Genomic DNA, 24,615 nt, shown 5'->3' on the forward strand with positions numbered 1-24,615 from the left:
GTGACTGGAGCTTTCCCTGTCTTTGGTGATTGCGTTACATTTCAGCGAATGCCCTGGCCTTGGAATCCAGAGAGTGTTAGAGGAGAAGTCTGTTATGTTTGGATGGCTGCTCTAATACCGACTGCTCCACCGATGTCTAATACTCAACAACTCATGTAAGGAATGTAATGGCTTCTTGGCTTCCTGTTGACCTGGCTGTGTCCACTGAAGTATGCTTTGTCAGAGGTGGCATTGAAGGGAACAAGAAGATGGATTGGCTTGGACAAGTGTGTTTCTGGGCCAAACTTTCTGGAATGCAGAAACATGGGGATTCCAATGGACTGCTCTTTAAAACCCTAAAGCTGCTGCTTGAGGATCCCCAATCACAACAATAACAATAGCCACCGTCATCTACATCATAATAGCAGCAGGTCTCATTTATTGAATTATTGCAGTCTCATTATTGAATAATTGCAGTTGACCCTTGAACAACACAGGTTTGAACTGTGGGAGTCCACTTATACACGGATTTTTAAAATCGTAAATACTGAAGTGCTACACAGTCTGTGGTTGGTTGAATCTGTGGATACGGAACCGTGGATATGAAGAAACTGTGTTTACAGAGGGCAAATTGTACTCGGATTTTCGACTGCACGAGAGTCAGCTCCCTAACCCCTACATTGTTCAAGGGTCAACTGTACAGGCAAGGCATTATTCCAAGCAGTTTGCATGCATTACCTATCCTCATGGCAAATCCATGAAATACCTACTATCATTATTGCCATTTGACAGAAGAGGAACTGGAAGTGGAGGCTTCAAGTGTTTTAGTAACTTGTTCAAATTCACCCACAGTAGTGTGTGGGGAGATGGAATTTGAACTCGTGTCTCTTGGATTCTAGATTCTAGACCATGTTTTCCTGGTCACCACTCATCTTTTCCCATAGCTGGAGAAGACTAAGTATTCTCTGCAGGGATATTTGTTCATATTCATGCTTGTTTTGCTTTGAGAGAAAGTAAAAGTCTTTCAAACTTGAAGTCCAATGTATTGGTTAGTAGTTGGTTCTACTAGAAATAATAGGAAATTCCAAAATAGCAAAGTGTGAAAGAACATAGGAGTCTTTTTCTCTTTTATGTGAAGGAAGTCTGAAAATACTAATTTGGGGGCCTCATGTTGTCATCATGGACACATGACCACATCTTTTTTTTTCTTTACCTCCTTCTAAGTTGGCTTTTAAAGTCAAGATTACCTCATGATCCAAGATAGCTGCTGAGCTGCAGCCATTAGTTCTGCAAACTAGGCTGGCAGGAGGATTCTAGGAGGTCCAAAAGGCCAAGTAAAATTCCTTTTTAAAATTTCTTTCTTTATTTAAGTACTTACTCCCGTACAATACTTTTGCTTCCATATAATACTGCTGCTTAATCACATGGCCTCACCTACCTACAAAAGAACCTGGGAAATGTGCATATCAAAAAGTCGGTGTTCTGCTCATTGCGAGAGGAGAATGGCTGTCGGGAGACTATGATAGCCTCTGCCACATCCATCGTGCCCCAGTTTGCTTCAGACCACCCAAGTCCTCTAACTATTGAACCCTGCTTCCTGTGACATCCACTCTGAAACCCTTCCAGAGATGAGGCTATATTCCTAACTCCTAGTTTTCTCCACACCCCACATGCCCGTGCAGTCCTGAACACAAATGGTCATAGCCACCATCTAATGCATCTGTCAGTGATGTCTGACCCCAGGCAATGACAGCAGGAGCACTCGATAACACCTGTTGGGTTTGACTAATCGTAATGACACTGGCAACACCAACATCCCTAGGTTCTAACATCCTGAGCCTCAGTTGTGTGCCCCACACTGTGCTAAGCGCAACTTAGGCATTACCATGGTGCAGTTGTTGTGAAATGTACGCATGGCGCCAGGCATTTGGCAGAGCCCAAGGATGCTCCTCTAGCACCCAAGTTTCCTGCCTCAAGTGGGTTTTGCATTCACTCATTCCCTAAGCAGAATTTAGCTGTTTCCTTCTATATCTTACTCAAACAAAGAAGCAAAAGAAATTTAGCCTTTTCTACGTGGGATTAATCATAATTGCATTTTCCCCTTCAGTTTAACACGGAAAGCTAATATTCATGGAAGGCGTAGTTGAATGGGCAGACAAGCCACTGGCTAGGTGCACCTACTAGGCACCTGTGCATGTTATCCTGTGCCCCAGGATTGAAGCAAATTTGGCTGGGAGAGCCACAGTAACTTCACCTCCTGAGCCTTAGTTTCCTCTCCATGCCCTTGACATCAGAGATAATACTTGACTGGCAGAAAGTAATCGATTATTTCTTATTGTTACTGCTTTTATTACCTGGGTGAGATGTTGATGTGGTCAGTATCTGTGACTTTGTTTCTTTTTATAGTCTCAGCACCTGTTGATGAAAAGCATTTGGGGCTGATAGACCCTCTGCTTAATCTATAGAATGAGTGAGGCTCCCCTCTCAGGGTTCTGCACTGGACCCTGAGTGGCCCCAATACCCTAGGTGCTGGGCTTCCAGCTGGTGCAGCCTTATGGCACTTATTCTCTTCTAATGATGGGTGCTCATTAACTACATTTATTTTAGCGATTTTCCATCAGAGCGTTCAAAGGCACCTTCAACTCACCTCCTCTGCTGTGTTAGATGTTCTGTGTTGATCATAAAGAACAGTACAATCTCTGTAAGAAGAGATTGGCCACCAAGGCAAAAAGGAGAGACGGGAGAGCTCCTTCTGGATCTACTATTAGTGTTCAGGTGGAACAGACTGAGCTTTCCATTCTCCTGGCTGTCTAAGATGTATGAATGAGTAAACTTCCCATGGTGACAATCCCTTTGTTTAGAATTTCCTGTGTTCTTGCTCCATGCCCTGACACTTGCAAGCTGAAAACTGCCCCAGAGAACACATTTTATAGCTCAACAAAGGATACATATTTTTACATGCTACCCTAGTGAGTCACCTTTGCTTCTCATACTTTTTGATTCAAAATTGCTTAAATATGTCCCTCAGCGGGTCTCTATGTCAGATGCCTCCCTGTCCTGTTTTAGGGCCATATTTGCAAACATTAAGCTGTTTCAAGACTGGTTTTGAGGCAAATTTTTAGCCAAAGTGAGTTAGAGTCGTTGCAGGTAATGTACCTGGCCTCATGGGCACAAAGTAGGTGTTTAATAAATGCTGGTCCCCACTGTTACTAATGAGCTTAAATTAGCTGAACTCATGCCTTTGAAATTCAACCTTCTAATTTTTAGAAGAAATCTTTTTCTTGGTCGTGATTTTTGTCTAGTTGGAAAAGAGAAGAATCAGCAAAATGGATTTAAGCAATTCCTAATGTCACGAGCCTGACACCCGAGACTCTACCTAGTACAGGATACATAGGGTTGCCCATGCTTGGTTTGCATTGCTTTGGGTTTCTTCTTCAGAGGCTGTATCTGCCTTCTGTCAAAGTTTCAAAAAGACCCATCTGGGGAGCACAGAGATGTTAATGATAAGGTCTCCCCAGCAGCCCGCGGTTGCCGTGGCCTGGTGGTGATGTCATGGGGATTAAGGCATGTTATCTGTAATAAGAATAAACTCCTGCTGCTGAGTGCAGCAGTGCAGCAGCAATCTTGGGCTGGGCACGAGACGCTCGGGGCTTATTTTAGACCCGAAAGAAAGCAGGCAATTATCATGTTCTTTAACTATAATCAGCCGAACAGGATACAGGTAGCCACAAAATGGAGTTATTTAAAACAGTAACAAAATCACTTCAAAAAGGGCAACAATCTGGAAGTCTCTCTTTCTGCAACATCTAGTTAAAGCTGCCTAAACATGGAGAAGAGAGAGAAGGTTTGTTTTGTAACCTCCTCAGTGGCAATCAGATCAGGAAAGCTTATTTGTGAAATGAAAGGCAGGAACCCTGGCCTGGAAGCTGCCCTAGAGCAATTGAGTTTGGACCCAACAAGTAAACTGGAGCCTTTAAAAATGATCCCAGGAGAATCCTGAGCTTCCAGCCATCTGTTTGTCATGGTGGTTACCATGACAAGGGGCTCTCACTAGCCTGGCCAGCTAGTCCAGCCTGGTCTGGTGACCCCGTCACAGCACCTCAGCTTGGGTTGGAAGTTGATTCTGGATATTGATTATGAGACCCTATCTTGGGTAGCATTCCCTGTGACATTCCAATAAGACTCTGGGTTGGGGCACAGGGCTGAATTCTAAGCATTTCCTAGAACCTGCTACTGAGCAGAAGGCAGAGTGAGGTGGATTCAGCATGACCCCCATCTAATTCTGGCTCTGCCACTTGTTAAGTGTGTGAACTTGGGCACATCTTTAGGCTAGCCGAGACTTGGTTTGCCCCTGTGTGAAATGGGGATGATTAGAATCTCTCCTGTAGGAACATGCTTAGAAGAGTACCTTGCTCACAGTTGCTAAATAGACTTCAGTAGACATTAGCTGTTGTTACCCTGTCCTCAGCTATGAAGCTCATGGACAGAAGTTGCCACATCATCTGCTGATAACCCCAGCATGACTTCTGAAGGTGTCTGTTACTTCAGTAAGAAGTGTGAATTTTACATTGCATCATATATGCCAATGAGCTAAGAAAACCAGGAGGCCTACCCATCCTCCAGCCAGCTGGGTAAAGCCTGAGTCAATTTCCAATGCATTTAACACCACCCGCATTAATTAATAATGGCAGTGAAAACCAGTCTAATAAGTTATAACAGCAGCTGCAGCCCTGCCTTCTGTTGAATGCTTCCTCTGTACTAGGCACTGTGCTAAAGGCAGTACATGTGTATAATCTCATTTAATCCTCACGACCACCCTATAAGGCAGCCATTATTCTCACTATTTTACAGGTGAGGAAACTGAGGCACAAAGAGACTTAAAAAGAATTGTAATAAGTGGGTGAGTTAGGATTTGAGCTCAGGTCACTGACTTCAAAGCTAGCTTGCTAATCATTAAGTCACACTACCAGTCACTTGGGCCTTTGGGAATAGTGTAGCTTTAAGAGTCAAAAATCTAGCAAATAACAAAATTAGGCCTTCTGTCATAACAAGGCTAACACATTGCATAGTATATTTCAGTATACTTTCACATGACTGATTAGTTAAATCTGAGAACATCTCTGGAAGTCACTTTATAAATGAAAAAATAAAGCCTCAGAAGCAACCTGCTATTATAAATGGCAGAACGAACCTTTTAAGCCAAGGCCACAGTGCATCCATGTCTACAAGACCCCAAACACACTCAAGTCCCACTCAACCCATGCTGCCTCTCACCAGCCCTGACCCAAATTCCAGCCGCAGAGATAGAGTTGGGCAGTAGGAAAAGGATAAAGCTAATAATAATTCTTGCCAAATCCTAGAAAGCCCTTCCGGGGCACCTGCCGAAATCCGCTGTTGAGGATGCAGACTGTGACGTGGTAGGCCAGTCAGGGGCCAATTAGACTTGTCCATCCTAGCCTGCAGTTGATTTTGTGGCTGAGTTCGTGTCAGGGCTGCGTCAATGATGAGCATTTCTGTGAGAAGTTTGTTCAGGGAGTTCCCTGAGCCAGACACTTGGCTGGTTCATAGGCTTCATTTATCTCTCAGTATACACTGGTTCTGCTTGCATCTGCTGGGAGGAAAAAAGCCAGAGGACAGTCAGCAAGACTAGAAATGTCCTGAAGAGGAAGGGGCTTTGGCGGACTTTCCAGGAGATTGTGTGACACTGGTACCCTCTTGGGCTTTGCTGCCTATAATGCCTGTGTGGTGCTGGTCAGGAGCTGGTTTCCATCTCAATTTGGTCAAGTGGCCAGTTTTCTACCTGGTGCCCATAGATGCTCTTTGGTTTAATCCGTGTGTGTGGTATCTCTAATTTATTGTCTAGAGGGGAAAGCCTTCACATCACATTTTGCAGTTGACCTCTTCAGTCTCAGCTGTGTCATCGACTCTTCAAGATTCATGCAATCAGGCAATCATTCATGCATTCAACCTTTTAAATTGGAACACCTTCTCCATGCTGGGTGCTATGCTAGGTGTGAAACAGATCCAACCCCAGTCCTGCAGCATGGAACTTCTATTCTAGTGTACATTTCCAGCCCAGTGTTAAGTATGCTTCACATTACGCACTGTATTATTTCAGAAAGGTATTCCTGTAGGGAGAATTCCTTCCAGTCATTGAGAAGTTCATGTATTACAGTATTAACATGTCATCTGGCAGCTGTTAACATAGCTCAGGCTGGACTTTAAGTGTCTCTCCTTTGGGGGGCCAGGAATAGTGGGAAGAGGAGCTTGGGGGAGGGACGAAATGCCCGTCTCCTTTGGGATAAAGTGTTCGCTCCATCTAAAAGCTCTTAACCTGCTGCTGGAAATTGCCATTCTTTTTACTTTGTAAAGGTGTTAATAGGAAAGTAAAATATCTGTAAAAATTATAAAGTAAAACATCTTTGCAAGTGAGTAAAGATCATAACTGGGAGGAGAGCTGTATTTTTATCACCGAGGGAGAAAAAGACGTCCATTTTCCTGTTTCATAAACTGCACTGTTTTCGAAAGCATACTTAGTAGTGAGTATACATATATTCACTACCATGGTGGTGGTAATGGAAGGGGGTTAACAACCAATGAGCCAGCTGGTTTCCAACAAATTGTCAAAGTGCTGGCTTTATCTTGGTCCAAGCCTATTTCCTCGTGCTTAAAAGAGACAGAGGATCCTGCCATTTCTTAACTCAAAGTGGCCCTTCCCAGCTCTCCTTGACCTTGCAGACATGGTCCATGTGGATTTCATCAGGGGCCCAGAATTCAGTTTAAAAGAGCATCTTTCTCTGGAGTATCCTGGTCCATGCAAGTCATCGTTGTTCAAACCAAAACGACTGTTTGGTCAAGTTGGGGGGTTTCTTCTCCCAACCCTCCATCCCAACGGTACCTTTATTCCCTTTATTCTTTAAGTTCCAAGTGTGACATGACTGTGTCTCCAGTCCTGGACTTTGCTGTGTCCCTTGCTTGTCACCCTTGTTAGGCCTGCCTTGACTTGTGCTTGTCACTGCTGCACTGGCTGGTGGTGTGAGTGACTGTTCACCTTGCTGGTTGGTCCACAGCATCATTTGGTTCTCGTGTTTTCCCATTTAGTGAAGCTCTTTTCCATTCTCTTCTATAGAATTACCCTTTATGACTATCAAGCCATGTGCAGGGCCAACAAGGAGAGCAGCGATGGTGCCCATGGTCTACTGGATGTAAGTACAGTGCAGTCACTCAGAAAACAACTGCATGTTTTTGTCTGTCCCTGCATGTGAGCATATCTGTTTCTTTGGAGTCATCAAGTTTATCTGTTTCAAAACCATGAATATTTAAATGTGTCAAGTCAAGAAGATCACTTCTGTTTAAACCCAAATCCAGTGATTGTGTGTATGATAAACAGGTCTAAAGTATTTGATGGATTAATGCAGCAACCCCCCATCCTTTTGTTGGATAGAAAAGGGGAGAAGTTTTGTCAATTCCCTCATGCTCAAATAAAAGAGAATTTGGTTTGGTTCAACAGAAACCTTCCTTTTAGTTTGTAATAGAGCTGTTAGCCTATGCCCAAATTCACATTTTGATCAGAGATTCTCTGCTCTAATCATGCTGCTGCTTTTAACATCATTTTCCCTGGAGCTGATTCCATCCATGATGTCACAGTTGAGGATCAATCAACATAGCTTTGTATCATTAGAAACTGGCTTTCAGATCACCAGAAATTAACTGTGACAATTTACCCCCAGTTTAAAAATATAATTTACAATGTGCAAGCAATATAAATTTGGTCACCAATAACTTGAAAACACAGAAAAAACAGATACAGATACTTCAACATAGTCTGACATATGGGTATAAATATAACCCTTACATGTTATCATTTTGTAAATTCCAAAAAATCAACCTAAAATTTGGTTTGAAGCACAAAATTTAAGAGCCGTTTTGGTTTTAAAATATAAATATACACCTTCTCATTTACAGATGTAAGATCTTGCAAGGGGATTATTTAAAAACCAAATATTTAACACGGTTCTCCTACACTAAGGGAGCAAGGAATGATTCTGAGCTGGGACATTTCTGAGAGGCAACTAGGAACTAAAAATGGGACGATTTGAAAAATACCACTTTTTAGTGAGAATCAACACATATTTCCAAACCCAGCTTCCCTAGCCTTAGCATGAGTATTTCCATACTTAAAATGTTCCCAAGATATGTTTTTATCATTAGGCTTAAGAGCTCAATGGCTTTACCCTTCTGAATGCTAATGTGCATTAAATTTTTTAATCCTGTATTTACATAATCCCTTTGTTTACCCTGCATTGAGCCAGCATCTGGCAGGGAATGCTTGAGTATCCTCCTCCCACTGCCGCAGCCAAGCCCCCCTCCACCCCCCCACCCCCGCCCTGGCCCCACCCCGGGCCTCAGGGTGAGCTGCCCCTGTGCCTCCCTCTCTTCCTTCCTTAATCCCTTTATTCATTCTCTCCTCTCACACTATGGAGGACTACTGAAATGTCACTACCCATCCTGGCAGGTACAAAGACACAAAACTGTCCTATGGTCTGACCTCCCTTGGTCCTTTTGAAAGAAAGATGGTTATTTTTCAAGCCATAAGGAGTATAATGGCAGAACCACAGGATTGCGTGGCTGCATTTGGTTTTAGGAAATAGTTAAAAGTTCACATCCTTATCTGACCCTGAAAGCCCTGTGATTCAGGGAATGATGAGGACACACTCAATCGGAGCAAGAGATTTAGCCTGAAATCTGGGTGGGCTGGGAGTAACCCCAGCGGATTGTTGTGTTCTGTACATTTGCTTACTGGCTTGAATAGGCAAGTTTTAAGAATGGTCAGGGGTAAATAAATTTGTCCTTGTTTTATTTGAAACTGGATAATCCTCCCATTCCTAGCTCTAGTCCTTATCATCAAAATGCTTAGGAGGTAGGATTAAGCAGCTGTCACGTCAGAAACCAGGATTGGGCATTTCAATTCCCTGCTACCTAAAGACAACCACAGAAGGTTCTGAGATTTGTCTGGACCTGCAACTTGGGGCTCGGGCTTTGCCAACGTCATTACCTGTCTCTCAGATCCACCCACCGCTCACATATCTAGCATACCTAGGTACAAAGAACCGACTGAGGGGGAGACTTGGTATTTTCCAGAATTCAGGAAATTGAATTATCCACATAGGAAATATCACAGAGTAAACAATCCCACTGCTTTTTTTAATTAAAATATTCTGAAATAAAGATTAGCCCGTCAATGCCTTCTTTTATAGAGTGAAGGAGATTTTCTGCAAGGATAAAGTCACATATTTATATGGTTATCATTTTTTTCAAGTCTGAATATGTAAGTGTGAGAAAACGCAGCTTAAATCCTACATAATTCATGGGCGGCATTAAAATCAAGCATGTGCAATTTTTGCTTATTTCAATGAATGACATACAGTGATGGAGAACAGGGAATCACCTTTCCAAGAGGCAGCCCTGTGAATTACCATTTGAAATTAGTTATATGATTCCAACCGCTCAGCATTAGGCTGTGAAATATTAGCCCCCAGAGAGTAAAGGTTTAAGCATCATTTGGTGAACTTCCTTTTTCCTCCCAGAGATAACCCCTGTATTAGATCATGTTTATTTTACTTGTAAATCACATCTCACTACAGGGGAGTTCAAAGTTTTAAAATGTTAGTTTTGGGATACAGTATCCAACCATTTTCTTCTTTAAGCTAGAGCTTCACTGTTTTTTGACATGATAACAATCTCTCTAGAAAAATAACATTGTCTTTTTGTAAAGCCTTAGGTTAAACTACAAATTTTGTGTGTGATACATTGTTTTTAATGAACTGAATTCTTCTCTTCAGCCTTATAATGCCTTCCTTGCTGCAATAAAATGGATAATGACAGAACTTGTCTTGTAAGTACAATTTGCTGCATGTTTAAAAAAGTATTATTGCTTATAAAAAAGTATTACTGCTTTTCTGTGTTAAAAAGTGAATTGGGGGGTTCCCTGGTGGCGCAGTGGTTGAGAGTCCGCCTGCCGATGCAGAGGACGCGGGTTCATGCCCCAGTCCGGGAAGATCCCACATGCCGTGGAGAGACTGGGCCCGTGAACCATGGCCGCTGAGCCTGCGTTTCTGGAGCCTGTTCTCCGCAACGGGAGAGGCCACAACAGTGAGAGGCTTGCATACCGCAAAAAAAAAAAAAAAAAAAGTGAATTGGGAGACTCTGCTTCCAATAACCATTACATTCATAATACTCTGCGATAACCTGATTGAACATCTCGAAATATTGAATGTTGAGTCCCAAAAATTATCTTTTATTAAGTTGTTCATGGTCACTGCTCATGCCCTTATATCACCATTTAGCAGACTAACAGCTTGCAATACACAAACCACATTTATTTATTGTGGTTACTGTTAAATGTAACATAGATGTCTGGCTGTTCTTAATGCAGCCTGGGTGGGCTGTGGTCAGAAGAGCAAATTGCCAGGCTGTCCACTGCGCTCCTTTGGATGTCTTGGCATGTGCAGGCGTGGGGGCCTGTGCACTCATGGGTCAGGGGCTTTCTCAGGTGTGATTTAATTGTTTACCCTGTCAAATTACAGTCCTGCTGGATGCATCTGTGACTTAGGTCAGACTTGAAATGGCACAAAGATGAAAGACTTGACTTCCAGATGAGATATTGGACACATTACAGAAACACTGTGTCACACAGAAAGGAGGAATTCCATGGACCAGCATGGAAACCAGATCATTCAAGCTGCACCAAACTCTCTTATTCTTATTTTCCCCATTAATGTTCCAGTTCTATGAGTTTAAGGCAGATTTCTTGCTATCTGATGAACAGACATTGTCTTCCTTATTGCTTCAATGTAACCTATGTTAACAAAATTATAACTTCAAGTGGGGAGTAACTTCTAAACGTACATACGAATCAGAAAATACAGGTAATAGTGAGATTTTGATTGTGAGCTGCTAGAGGATAGCAGCCATGAGCCTGAGAAGGAAATGACTGAATTTTGATCTATTTCCATTTATTTAGAGGATGATTTATATTACTTTTGCATTCTTTACTAGCAGTTGAGAAATTATGATTTTTGTGGAGTTGCTTCATGATATAATTTCATAAAATGGAGCTTGTTCTCTCTGTCCCCACCACCCTGCCCTACATACACACACACACACACACACACACACAACTGAATACATTTGTGTTACAGTGTAAATTTTGAAAACATCCTTTGTACTGTAGATCATAGTCTAAGTAGAGAATATTCCATTTGTATTTCTGAACCAAGGCAGGGGAAGCCCTTTGGTTTTTTGTTTGTTTGTTTTTGCGATACGCGGGCCTCTCACTGTTGTGGCCTATCCCGTTGCGGAGCACAGGCTCCGGACACGCAGGCCCAGCGGCCATGGCTCACGGGCCCAGCCACTCCACGGCATGTGAGATCTTCCCGGACCAGGGCACGAACCCGCGTCCCCTGCATCGGCAGGCGGACTCTCAACCACCGCGCCACCAGGGAAGCCCAGGGGGAAGCCCTTTGAATGTTGACTTTTTACTATGGACTCAAACTATAAAAAGAAAACAATTTCTGCCTATAAAGCAGATATTTCTCAAAAGAGTCCCTGAGTCTAGGTGAACCTGATTTCAGGGTTTGGCTGGCATTGGTGATAAAATAGTCTTTCACAAGTAAGACAAAACCTAGTGAAAATTCAGTGGTAACTGAACCAAACACCTTGATATCTCCAGATGATGATGTTATTCTTTCAAATGAGGTGAGTGATGCTGAATAACACAGAATGTCACTTCAATTCAGGGTGTGGGTGACCAAGTAACATTGGGCTTTTTCATTTCCTGTTTAGGTTCCTGGTGGAATTTAACCTCTGCAGTTGGTGGCACTCAGATATGACAGCTAAAGGTAAGCAGCAACTGGCTTCTCTTTCCTTGCTCAGAGTGATGAACCCGGGGTTCACTGGCTACTTTTCACCAGGGATGTGCTCATGTAAAACTACCCAGGACAAAGAAGTGATGATTTCTCCTTTCTGTCAGCAAAAGGCATCCTTTGTGCTAAGGGCAGCGCTGTTCAATCTAACAAAAATTCCACAGGCTTCATTCAGCCCATGTTGAATGTACACTTTGACCTGTTTCCTTAACTAAGGCTTTGAGGTCATATACTGCACAGGAGAATTCTTCAAAAGCTAGTGGGCAGTGCTGAAATCTAAGGGTCATAGACACATTGCCTTTCTCAGGCTGAATGAATGGGTAACCATTACCTTTTTACCATTACCTTCATAAAATATAAATCTGATCATATTACTTTCCCTGCTCAAAACTATCAATGATTTGAGCAGTAATTAGTAGAAAATATTAGAGGCCTGAGTTGTGGAGTTAGATTAGTATGGATTTGAATTCTGGCTCTGAGGTTGGCCTTTGTCAAGTTAGCTGATCGCCTCAAGCCTCAGTTTCCCCACAGTAGGCAAAGTAGAGAAAATAATAAAAAATATTTATCGCTTATCATTTGTGTGTATGTGTACATTTAATGGTAAGATAAATCATGATATATGCTGAGCATAGGACTGGAATATAGTAAGCCCTCAAAAATGGTAGCTGTAATTAATTCATGATAACGGTGATGATGATGTTGTCTGTAAAAAAATGAAATATTGCCATTTGCAGAAGTATGGGTGGACCTAGATAACATTATACTTAGTAAAGTAAGTCAGACAGAGAAAGACAAATACTATACGATATCACTTATATGTGGAGTCTAAAAATAATACAAATGAATCTATATACAAAACAGAAAAAGACTCACAGACACAGGAAACAAACTTACGGTTACCACAAAGAAATGACAGCCCATTCACAGAAAGGCATAGGAAATACCTATGAAATTTAGTAATATAGCAAGAAAAACAATATGCAAAGTTGTATACACCCCCCAAAACCCCCCAATGGTTTGGGAGAAGGAGGATGTAGAGTTAAATCAGATCAGCAGTCAGGCCAATGGGAAGTCACTAGGCAGGAACCAGAATAGGAAATAGGGAAACTTTCATGCACCCCAAAGAAAATTTTACCTGTAACATGAACCTGCTTTTGTTTAAAATTGTACATGATTTGAAAAAGAAAGACGAGAAGGAACTTACATAATGGGTGCTTGTTATCTTTTTCTAATCGTTTTTCTTTGGCTAGCATGTCCACAATTTTACTATTAGGGGTGAAAAAAAGGTACATGAGATTAAGTGAGAGAAAAGGAAGAAAGGTGATCAATAGAGGCCAAGAGAATGGATGGCCAGTTGGTTAGATGGCTGCTCTCTGCAGCACCAGTGCCTGGGGACACATCACCACTCCTTGCCAGTCAGGCTTTGAGCTCTGTTTCACCTAGAGATGAAGTGCCGCGACCTTGGAGTCAGGCAGCCTTCCTCTGCCACTTGCTAGCTGTGCGGTTGGACAAGTTGCTTGGTCTCTCTGGGCTTTGGTTTCCTTGCTTGTCCACAGAGATAACAATAGTCGTGATGTAGTTGTGAGCAGTGGATTAAACTGTGCATGCAAAGCCCACGTGCCAGATGGGGCACAGAGCGAGTCTCCAGCGTGGTGAGCGGGGCTCCAGTTTTGGGTGGTGGTGTCTCTTTTGGCTAAGACGTCTGGCTCTCTCTGAGGAGTGTGCTCAGTGCTGGGGCAGCAGGCTGGTGGTCTTCAGTGGTTCACTTTCTGGCATTCCTCTCATTTCTCTTCATATCCGCATGCCTGCACACCCTGGCTGAGGGGTTTTGGTGGTGATCATGTGCGCCCTCTTCACGCCAACCTCCATTGCTGCTTCCCCCATTCTCACCTTGGCCTGCTTCCCTTCCCTGCTGCCACAGGCATCTGCCCTCACTCTTGCTCTGGTCGTTGACATGGACAATTAGTTGTAGAGTTTCTTTTAAGTGCCCCTCCCTGTGATCTCCACTTAGACCAGTGGTTTTCAACCTGGGGGTGATTTTGCCTCCCAGGGGTCACTGCAGTGTCTGGAGACATTTTTGGTTGTCACAACTGGGGATGGGAGAGAGCTATTGGCATCCAGTGGTTAGAGGTCAGAGATGCTGCTAAACATCTTACAACACACAGGACAGCCCCTCACAACAAAGAGTTATCTGACTCAAAGTGTCAATAGTGCCACTCTTGAGAAACCCTGGTGTAGGGCAGGAGAGATGAATTAGGAAGGGGGATACGGTCTTGGCACTCATGACAGTTACAGAAACTTGTGAAAGTTCCCATTCTGAAATTTCACATCCCTTCTCCCTTCTTCCCCCTCCACCTTAGCTAAGACGAATGATGTGATGCTTCAGGTCTCTGTTTTCTGTCTTAGGAAGCTTTTTAAACAACCCTTAGTAGGTAATTCCAAATCCTCTCACTCCATCGACAGACTGCACAAAGACCTTGTCAGATAGTTACATCATCTGCAAGTTGTGTGCCAATATATAGTGCTTTTTCCTTCCCAGAGAGCTGGAACTAGGTTCTCTTCAGATCCCTTCAACATACCTCAGAGGTGGGGACTGCTGGAATGTGTCACTAAGCCTCTCTGAGGCACGTAAGTCAGGCAGCTAATAGGGAATGGACTCAACCCCAAACCAAGGCCAGCCACCTCCGCTGGAGGACGGCGAGAGACGCACCTGGCTTTCTGTGAGTCCCAAGTTGAGCAAGCTGCCGCACGTGGATTGTCTCATTCAGACCTGCAGCCCTCTGCTGGGCATGGCTATGACTTTTTCTATTTTATAGATGAAGAAACTGGTTCAGATGGTGAATGCACTCGCCCACAGAGCTGCAATCATCTGGATCTTTGTTAGAGGTAAACGTGAATCTCAGACCCAGTGTAAGCAGGGAAAATTCCAAGCACCATAACAATATTGCTTTGAGAGGTTTCTTCATTCTAAATTTACCCTTCCCTCACTGGATAAAGACCCTGAGCTGAGACATACATCTTTGTTTAACTAAAAATGGAATCCATAATTACACTGTTTATCTGCTTCATTTCCTTAATGAAGGGGACTGTGGAAGGCCATTTCTGCTTGATTATCACAAAGGTATCATTTTGGCGAAGCTGCACAAAGAGAACGGAGCTTGCTGGCCCCGGTTATGAATGGGGGTGCATTCACAGAGACAAAAGAAGAGGAAGGCTTTTCAAATGGCAACTCTATTCATTCCTGATTGTCTGCACATAATTACTGTGAACCCAAGTCAGTTATTCTCATCAGGGACATTTGTTGCTAAGGGAAAATTAAAGAAATCCAATTGTGTGGATGCTCCATTGGGTGCTTCATTGTGAGTGAGTGATAGGTTCTGGCGGCTTCATCCTGAGACGTCCAGTATAGCTGGGGTGGGAGGCAGACAGGGTGATGGCCAAGAGCCCAGGCTCCGGGACGTGACCATGTGGATGTGCATTTGGGCTCCATTACATAGTGGTGTGACTGTGGGCAAGCAGTTAACTTCATTTCTCTGAGTTTTAGTCTCTTCGTCAGTAAAACAGGATAGCAGCAGGGCCTTGCTCACTGTGTGATGGTGAAGATTCCATCCATCAAAGGGTCTAGCACGGTGTTTGGCATGTAGTAAGCGCTTAGTGAGTATTGGCTGCAAAGGTGGTGGTGGTTGTTTTGCTCTTTAGGTAATGATCGTGATGAGTCACTTTCTTTGGGACTCAAGGCAGGCTATGTCTGCTTTCTGAATTTCAGTTTTCCCTTCTGAGAAAATAAGGAATCAGTCTATCTGAGCTCCATGATGCTTGTGTACCTACACCTTTGTAAGATAATGAGTTTTAAATGCCTGAGAGTTAAAACAGTACCCATCAGATGACTGGCAGCCTTAGTTATTGGTTTGAAATTCCATAGATAAACAGTAATGACTAGCAAATATATGTGGTGTTTTCCATAGCACTCCAGACAAAGAAAGGTCTTCATAATAAACCATGTTATTTAGATTAAATGTGGCCATGGTTTTATATGATAATTTGTGTGTTTCCCAAAAGTACCAAGCAACTTCCAGCCAATCTATAGTCATACTGCAAATAGATTCAATGGCTCATCACCACATTAGTACGGGTGCCCTACAGTTGTCAGAGGAATAAGAATTTCATCTCTAGAAAAGATCAGAGCCAAATGAGTCTCTCCATTGAGAGCGCTGGACTCATTCCATTGTAACTGGGCCCAGACAATTAGAATTAGAGATGGTGCAATTATCAGGGTTATTTAAATCACGTGTGCTGCCTATCTCAGCCTTCCCCAAAGACCTTTCTTCCTTTCTCTCATTGGCCAAACTTCATAAAGCAGTTAAATATATATACATGTGCTGGAGCCAGACGGCTCAAGTTCAAATTTTGGCTCTGCCACATACGCACTGGATGAATTTGGACAATTCACTTCATCCTCTCCTCCATTCACTAATCTCCAAAACAGAGATAACAATCGTTCTTACCTCACAGTTTGAATTTTTTAAAATTTTGTCATGTTGTACTGTTAAATAAATAAATACATGTAAAGCAGAACAACATCTGGCATATAAATTTCTTAATAAATGTATCCATGACCATCATTGGGTTATTATATGCCATCTGCATGCTGTGCCGTATCCACTTAATAATCTGTGCTTTTGTTTACTTAACCTTTATTTCATTTCAACTGACTGACTTTTTGAAAGTTAGATACCTTAAATATTAAAGGGAAGCTTCCCAAATTAAAAGTCAGTATTGTTTGCCATATAGAGAAATCAATTGTAAAAATAAGAACCCTGAAAATAAACTATGTTATCATATTGTAGTCAGGTCCTCTGAGCTTCATGTTTGGCCTCCCTAGGGTAAAGGAGAAAAAAGCAAATGAATGAAAGATGGAAGAAACTCCATCAAACAAAGACATCTTCCTGACAAAAATTGAGGACACTGACAAAGAAATGGGAAGAGAATGATGTTCCCACCCAGCGCCTCTGTGTTGTGACTGTTGGACCTCAGCCTCCTGAAATCCCCTTGCCTTCCACCCAACGCAGGCAATTTGCCATTAGGGACCGAGAGTCTCCCATTTCCTTTGTCTGTGTTACTTGCCTGAAAAACACCATTCAAGAGAATTATTCATTTACTCAGCAAGCACGTAATGACACTTGCTATGAGTTAGCACTGAAGGCTCAGGGGATAGACAGTGTTCGGGACCTGGCCCTTTGCGGGCATGACGACTACCCGCGTGGTACCCTCGGTGGAGTCAGGATCAGGGAGGCAGCCATCTGCTTGCCGTTCTAACCAAACAGCAGTGGCTCAAAAAGGCTGACAGTCTGAGGATTCAATGAAGTAACCTTCACAGTAGAAGTGGTCCTGGCAGTAGGCATAGACACTTAAGTAGCCCTAGCAATGTACCAGCCACTTTTAGTGGATGAATTCATTTGATCTTCAAACGACCATGTGGAGTTGGTTCCCATTTTGCAGATGAGAACACTACAGTGTGGCACCTGATGTCATACATCAGTGGCAGAATTCACAACACCCAGAATTTGTGCTCTTAGCTGTCAGTACTACACAATTAGCCCAACTCCTGGCATGTAGATGGTAACATGAAGGCTGCTGGGGAGACGGGGCACACATGTGTGTGAAAATATGCGTGTGTGTCACTCTGTTAAGAGTTGTACATGCATTAGTCTCTTTATTCCTCAGAACAACCCTATGAGTTAGCATGGGAATCTCCCCTTAATGTCAGTGACCAGTTCCTGAAAATCACATTATGCATAAAAAGCTGACTGAGTCTACTTCCATTCGTTTTAAATAAGAAAAATTACAGGTGTTATTCTTCAACCCCAACCAATTTCCTCAAAATAATTAAAGCTCAGTAAAAAGGCTTGTATATTGGGCTTCCCTGGTGGCGCAGTGGTTGAGAGTCCACCTGCCGATGCAGGGGACACGGGTTCGTGCCCCGGTCCGGGAAGATCCCACATGCCGCGGAGCGGCTAGGCCCGTGAGCCATGGCCGCTGAGCCTGCGCGTCCGGAGCCTGTGCTCCGCAACGAGAGAGGCCACGACAGTGAGAGGCCCACATAACGCAAAAAAAAAAAAAAAAAAGGCTTGTATATTAAAGCATCACGTTAGGATGCAAATGCTTAAAACGTGGCTTCCTGATCACCCAACAATTATCTGGTTGTTACCAAACAGTTGTTTTGCATTCGGTAACCCTCTGATGTCTCACTTAGTGCCGGCAGCCTCCCAGATGGTCATTCTACAAAACATCTACTGGTAGTTCTGACATCCAAACCAGTTGCATTTGGAATGTAACTGGAGACTTTGTTACAAATATGTATTTATATTTCTATATAAACATCAGCCAAAAACTTTATACAAAGTTTAGGTATTGGAAACCTATAAGCAAGCATTCTACTGGGAAAATGTTCATGAATAGATCTCCTTTGAAGAGTACCTGTATTACTAGCATCTCCATTTTACAGATGAGAATACTGAGGATTAGCTAAAAGCAGTGAAGCAGGAATTTGTACTCCAAACTGCTCTGACTTAACCACTATGCTATAGTATCTGTCATCATTATCATCATCCCTAATGGCTTCATTAGAATGCTAGCTTTCTTTTTGTTGTAGTTGTTGCTATTATTTTTATTATTATTATTAATTGACATTAGCACTCACTATGTTCCAAGTACTGCACTAAGTACTCAACATATATTATTTCATTGAAATCTCACATCAGCCTCTATTAAAAGAACTATATTATCCCAATTTACAAATTTTAAAAAATTGAGACTTAGGTTTTGGAATTTGCCCACTGGACATAACTTGTTTAAACTAATTAATCCACCACCAAGCCCTTACCAAGTACCTACTGTGTACTCATCCACGTGCCAGGGTTATTTAGTACTATTTTACTGGACAAGGAACTTCATAATAGTAGGATTAGGTTCATGGCTGTGTTTCAAAGACATTATGTATTTTACTATTCCATATTTCAATTTTGTTTCTGTAATAAAACCATGCAATTGTATCATGACCCTAAATAATACGGTGTAACTTGTATTTTATACATTTATTCAGATGTATATACGTGTGTGTGTGTGTTGTTGTCATTGCTAAGTTCAAGTAAGTATGAAGTCAGAGACCGAGTGACTGATGTTGTCCCAGAAAGTAGAATTCTTGTGATGCATAAATGATAGTTGATCACGCCAGCAGAACTGCTTGAGGAATTATAGCTTATAGAGTTGCTTGGCAGATGAAATCACTTGACTAATTAGAAAATAATGCATTATGCTGTGCCTAGAAAAATCACAGAGCGGCAGGAGCGGAACTGCGTTCTGAGTTACTGTGGGCTGCCAGTCACAACAGAGCCTGTGCCTTGTATTCTTTATCATTTTTTTTTTTTCTTATTCCTATAGCCCAGAAATTGAAACAGACCCTGGAGCCTTGTGATACTGAATATCCAGCGTTCGTCTCTGAGCGCACCATCAAGGAAACCTCAGGGAACATTGCTTGTGAAGACTGCTCCAAGTAAGCACCCCCTGCCCCTTTCTGCTCAGTAGAGAACTTTTCCAGACAGGCCATTGTGGCTGGCATGAGTAGGATTACGTTGAGAGCCGGAAACATGGCTGCCCTCTTGTGTGAGGAAGTATTTCCATCAGCTTGGAAGAAACATCACTTGGCTTTGCTAGAGAGATCATTTAGAGTTTGGGAAACATTCAAATGTATGAAAATACATCCTAGAATATAAGAGATTTTTAGTTCAGTTTGTAGATGCGTGGAAAAAGTCCTGATTGTTTTTTTTTCCCAATTGACAGTTGGCAATTTCAGCTATTTGGGGAAATTTCTCAGGTGTTTTTATTGAAGGCGCCAAGCCTTCAGGATTCACCCAAATCTGACATATTGGAAATGATTTCTTGGAGGCTTAATATGAGAGTCCCTGATTACTAATGAGGTCAGGCCTCTTTCACTGGTTTTATTGGTCATTTGGGGTCTCTGGCCTCTTCATTCCTGTTGGCAGTTCTCTACTGGGTGGTGGATCTGTTCTTACTGATTTGGGCATTCTTTCATTCCAGGTATGATTTCTTTGCAGTTCTCTGCTCTGTATGTGTCTTATTCCTTGGTCTATCTCTTCACTTTTTATAGAAGTCTATAGATGCATATAAAATTTTTTTTTGATTTTATTTTAATGTAGTCCAATTTATTCTTATTTTCTTCTTTAATTTGTGCGTTTTGTGCCTTGTTTCAGAAAGTAGTGTCTGCCCTAACGTAATAAATATATTCTCACATATTTTTATTCTGAACACTTTAAAGGGTTGCCTTTCACATTAGAACTTTAATCCCTCTGGAATTTACTTGTGTGAGTGTCATGAGGTAGGGTCTAATTTGGTCCTTTTCCATATAGTTGGCCTGTTAACCAGCACTTTATATTGAGTACTTTTTATTTTCCAATAGATATATTATGATACTTGTATCATGGGCTGAATTCCCATCTATTTGCAGATCTGTTTTCAGGTTTTATGGTTTGCCAAAACCTGTGTCAACACAATATCTCTTTAATTATTATATCTTTGTAATGTGACTTGATAGCCAGGAGAACAAATCTCTTTTTCTTATTCTTCTTCTAAATCAACTTGACTATTATTGCCTTTTTACTCTTTTGTATTAATTTTAGAATCAGCTTATTAATTGTGATGAATTATGCTAGGGTTTTGATTAAAATTGCTATAAGGTATAGATTAATTTGAAGATAAGTGCTATTTTTAATGATACTGGACCTTCCTACTTATAAGCCGAATATCTCTCTTTATTTACATACCTATCAATACAGTTTTATAATTTTATGTTAGATTTATACCTAAGCAGCTTATGGTTTTTTGCTGTCAGAAATGGCATATGTTTAAAACTACATTATCTGATCAGTAATTGCTAACATATGAGAAGCTCACTGATTTCTGTATGTTAAATATCCTGCATCCAACTGCTAACTGCTCTTTTAGATCTAATAGTTTGTGTATGGGTTCTCTTGGACTTTTTTTCGTACAGAGTAATATCATTTGTAAAATTTTCCCGTCTAATCTCTACACTTAATTATTGTTTTATTGAACTGGACTTCTGATACATTTGTTGAATAGAAGCTGTGAGAGTAGACAACTGTGTCTTGTTCCTAATTAAAGGAATTGCTTGTAATAATTCCATGTTAAATATGATGTTTGATATAGAGTTTTTAAATTGTAGGAAAATATAAATAATATAAAATTTACCATTGTAACTATTTTTAAGTGTACAATTCAAGGACATCAAGCACATTCCAGTGTTGTGCAACCTTAATTATTATCCATTTCCTAAATTGCTATGAGTTCTTGGTAACCATTTATTAGGTTAAAGAAAACCTCTTCCAGTGTACTTGTTGCTCTGGTTGTTACTGTTTGAAACTTGAATGGATGTTAAAATTTATCGAAAATTTTTTCTACATCCATTATTAAAATACTTTTTAAATATGTTGTTACATTCATATAATTTAAAAAACTTTAAAATCATGAACTATATCGTATATATTATAAATATCTTTAATAGTAGATGGGTTATCTAATATGAAAACATACTTGCTTTCCCAGGATGGACTTTCATTGTCATGATTACAAAAAATGGAAAACAAAAACCATATTACTAGATTCATTTGGTCATATTATATTGTGAATATTTGCATTTGTGCTCAAAAAGGAGAGTGGACTATACTTTCCCTTACTTGTCCTGTCATTTGGCTTTGCTATTAAGGTCATTTTATTGTCACAAAATTACCTGAGGAGTCTTCTTTCTTTCTCTGATATCTTTAACATTTTGTGTAAGATTAAATTATATTTCTTGTAGATTTAGTAAAACTACCCATAAAACTGTCAGTGGCTGATGGGTTTTTGCTTATTTGTTTGTTTTTGTGTGTGAGTAAATTTTCAGTCACTCAGTTTCCTTAGTGGTTAGATATCTCTTTGGAATTTCCATTTCTTTTTTAAATGATTTTGGTGATTATATTTCTGAGAAAATTGCCTGTTTCATCTCACTCTTCAAGTTTATTGCATACATTTGTAAATAGTGTTCTCTTTTCATTAAAAATGTTACCATATTTGTGATTTTGCCCCTTTTAAATCACTCTCTCCTTCTTCCCCTGTCTCCCTCCTTCGCACCCTCTTGTGTTTCCTCCTTTCCTCTTTCCCTCCCTCTCCATACTGGCGCAGATAGGTTTGTTTTGTTTTTCTTTCCAAAGAACCATCATTTAGTTTGTTTCATTCTCTCTGTTTCTTTGACTTTCTGTTTCATTTATTTTGCTTCTTATCTGTATCATTACCTTTCTTCTATGTTTTTGGGATTTACCCTGTTTTTTATTTTCTACGATATTGTGTTTGATGCTTAACTTTTTCAATTTCATTTTTCAGCTTCATTTATATATATATTATATATATATAAACTTTCTCTCTACATTCCAGTTTATCTTTGTAAATTTAATATAGAGAGTTTCATTGTTACTCAGCTCTAACAATTTTCTAACTTTCACCATTTTTTTGATCTGTAAATTTTTAAATAGTGTTTTAAGATTTCCTAATATATGGGTTTTGAGGCTATCTTTTTAAAATTATTGATATCTAATTAAATGACATCGTGATCTGTATAACACATGTGTTTTAGTATGTGTGGAAACTTGCTTTGTATTCTAGTATTTGTCCCCGTGTTTTTGAAAGCAAGTTTTATTCTCTAAAAGCTGAGTACAGGGATTAATATGTATCCATTGGATCAGGTGTGTTTATGTGTTTCAAACTTTGTTTTCCTTGGTCTGTTTTAGATGTCAAGCTCTCACCAGGCTTATGGATTTTTCCATTTCTTCATGTCATTCACTCTGTTTTGCTTTCTATATTGTGAAGCTATATTACCATGGATATTTCTGTTCAAGACTGGTGTAGCTTCCTAATAAATCATTCCTTTTATCATTGTGTAATAACACTCTTTATATGAAAGTCTTTATGCTTTAATGCCTATTTTGTTTGATAATAGCATAGGATTAGTAGTTCTTCTTTAGGTAATATTTTCTAGGCATATTTACCCCTTTCCCTCCATTTTCAAGTTTTTTTTTTTTTTTTTGTCATTTTGCATTAGGATTTTGTATTGTAAATAGAATATAGCTGGATTTGAAATTTCATTATCTCTATTATTGCAGATTTAATCTTTTAAAATGTATTTTGCTTACCAATAAGTTTGTATTTATTTCTATTGTCATTTTGTGTTTTCTCTTCCCCATGCTTTTTCTTTTCTTTTCTTTCTTTCTTTCTCCCTCTTTCCTTTCTTTTCTTTTCTTTCTTTTTTGCCTTCTGTTGTATTCATTGTGTCTTCTCCATTCCCTTTTTTCCCTTACCACTATACTAGTATATACTAGAAAAGTATACACTCTGCTCTTTTGCTGATTACCCTTAACCTTTTAAACATATTTCAATTGGTCAGGATCTCTTCCTTCCTCCAGAACAAACAAAACCTTAGAACCTCTAACTTGGATTACATCTCATCTCTTTCATGTAGTATTTTCTAACATTTTAGTTCTACTGTGTTCTCAACCTACCAAATATTTTATTACTGTTATTGCTGCCTGTAGTAAATGAGATGTTTACCAAGTTGTTTACTTACCATTGCCTTTGTTTTTAACCATTGTTTTTGGTTCTAGAGTACATTAGAAGTTATTTTCAGGAATGATCTGGGAGTGATAAATTATCTCATTCTTTATTTGAAATTTCTTATTTAATATGTACTCTGCAGTGATAATTTAACTTCATGCTATCTAAATTGATACTTTGAAGATCCTATTCCATTGTCTTATGACTTTTAGGTTTGCACCTTTATAAGTAGTCTGGCTTTTCATTCCCCTCTGATGGCTTTTAAAGTGTGTCTCTTTAATATTCTGAAGTATCACTGAAGTGTATTTAGATTTAAATGTATTTCTGTTTGTGTACGTTATTCTACATAATTTCCTTAGGCATATTAGAGTTCACTAATTTCCTTTTGATTGTGTCTAGTCTGCTGCTTAAAGAGTCCATTGAGATTTTTTAAAAATACTGCATTCTCTTTTTAAATTGAAGTATAGTTGATTTACAATACTATATTAGTTTCACGTGTGCAAAGAATCCATTGAGATTTTAATAAGGTTGTCTTTTTTATTTCTAGAAGTTTTATTTGCTTATTTAAAAAAATCTATATATTTTTTACATAAAGTCTTATTCTTAAGTTTCTATAACCAATAATAAAGGCCTTTTAAGATTATTTTAATAGTTTAAATTTTGAAGGTACCAATCCTGTTGTTTCTTGTGTCTACTTTCTTTCCTGGTTGATTATTTTCTCATGTGTTTTGTCATTTTTTACTGTGAGCTGATCTTTGCTATTGATTATTTTTGTGGGAACAGAATAGAGACCGAGTTTCTCTTCACAGTAGATTTACATTTGGGCTTCAATCATGTATCCTATTGCTATTGACTGCCCAGAAGTAATTGTTATGTTTTTGTAATTAGGACTCCCTTTATCATATAATTACAGTAAATATTTTTCCTAAGCAGCATGTAGTTTATGCTTAAATTTAGATTTCTCACACTAACATTGTTTTACCCATTCAGAGCCCCAGACAGTACCAGATTATCAGGTTTTTACACTTAGTTATAA

At 40.2% G+C, this 24,615-nt stretch overlaps 1 protein-coding gene across 1 annotated transcript in view; it reads left to right on the forward strand.

The window, feature by feature from the left end:
• CACNA2D3 (calcium voltage-gated channel auxiliary subunit alpha2delta 3) overlaps positions 1-24,615 on the forward strand; it is a gene marked incomplete at its 5' end in the record, with an annotated part of 768,939 nt that overhangs the window by 701,846 nt on the left and 42,478 nt on the right. The window contains 4 exons of the mRNA XM_082664450.1: positions 7,109-7,184; positions 9,822-9,874; positions 11,824-11,879; positions 19,344-19,455. Coding sequence (XP_082520576.1) covers positions 7,109-7,184; positions 9,822-9,874; positions 11,824-11,879; positions 19,344-19,455 — 297 coding nt within the window. The remainder of the gene's footprint in view (positions 1-7,108; positions 7,185-9,821; positions 9,875-11,823; positions 11,880-19,343; positions 19,456-24,615) is intronic.

Source organism: Grampus griseus (genome assembly GCF_964374135.1).
Source record: "Grampus griseus genome assembly, chromosome: 10".
Classification (NCBI taxonomy): Eukaryota; Metazoa; Chordata; class Mammalia; order Artiodactyla; family Delphinidae; genus Grampus; species Grampus griseus.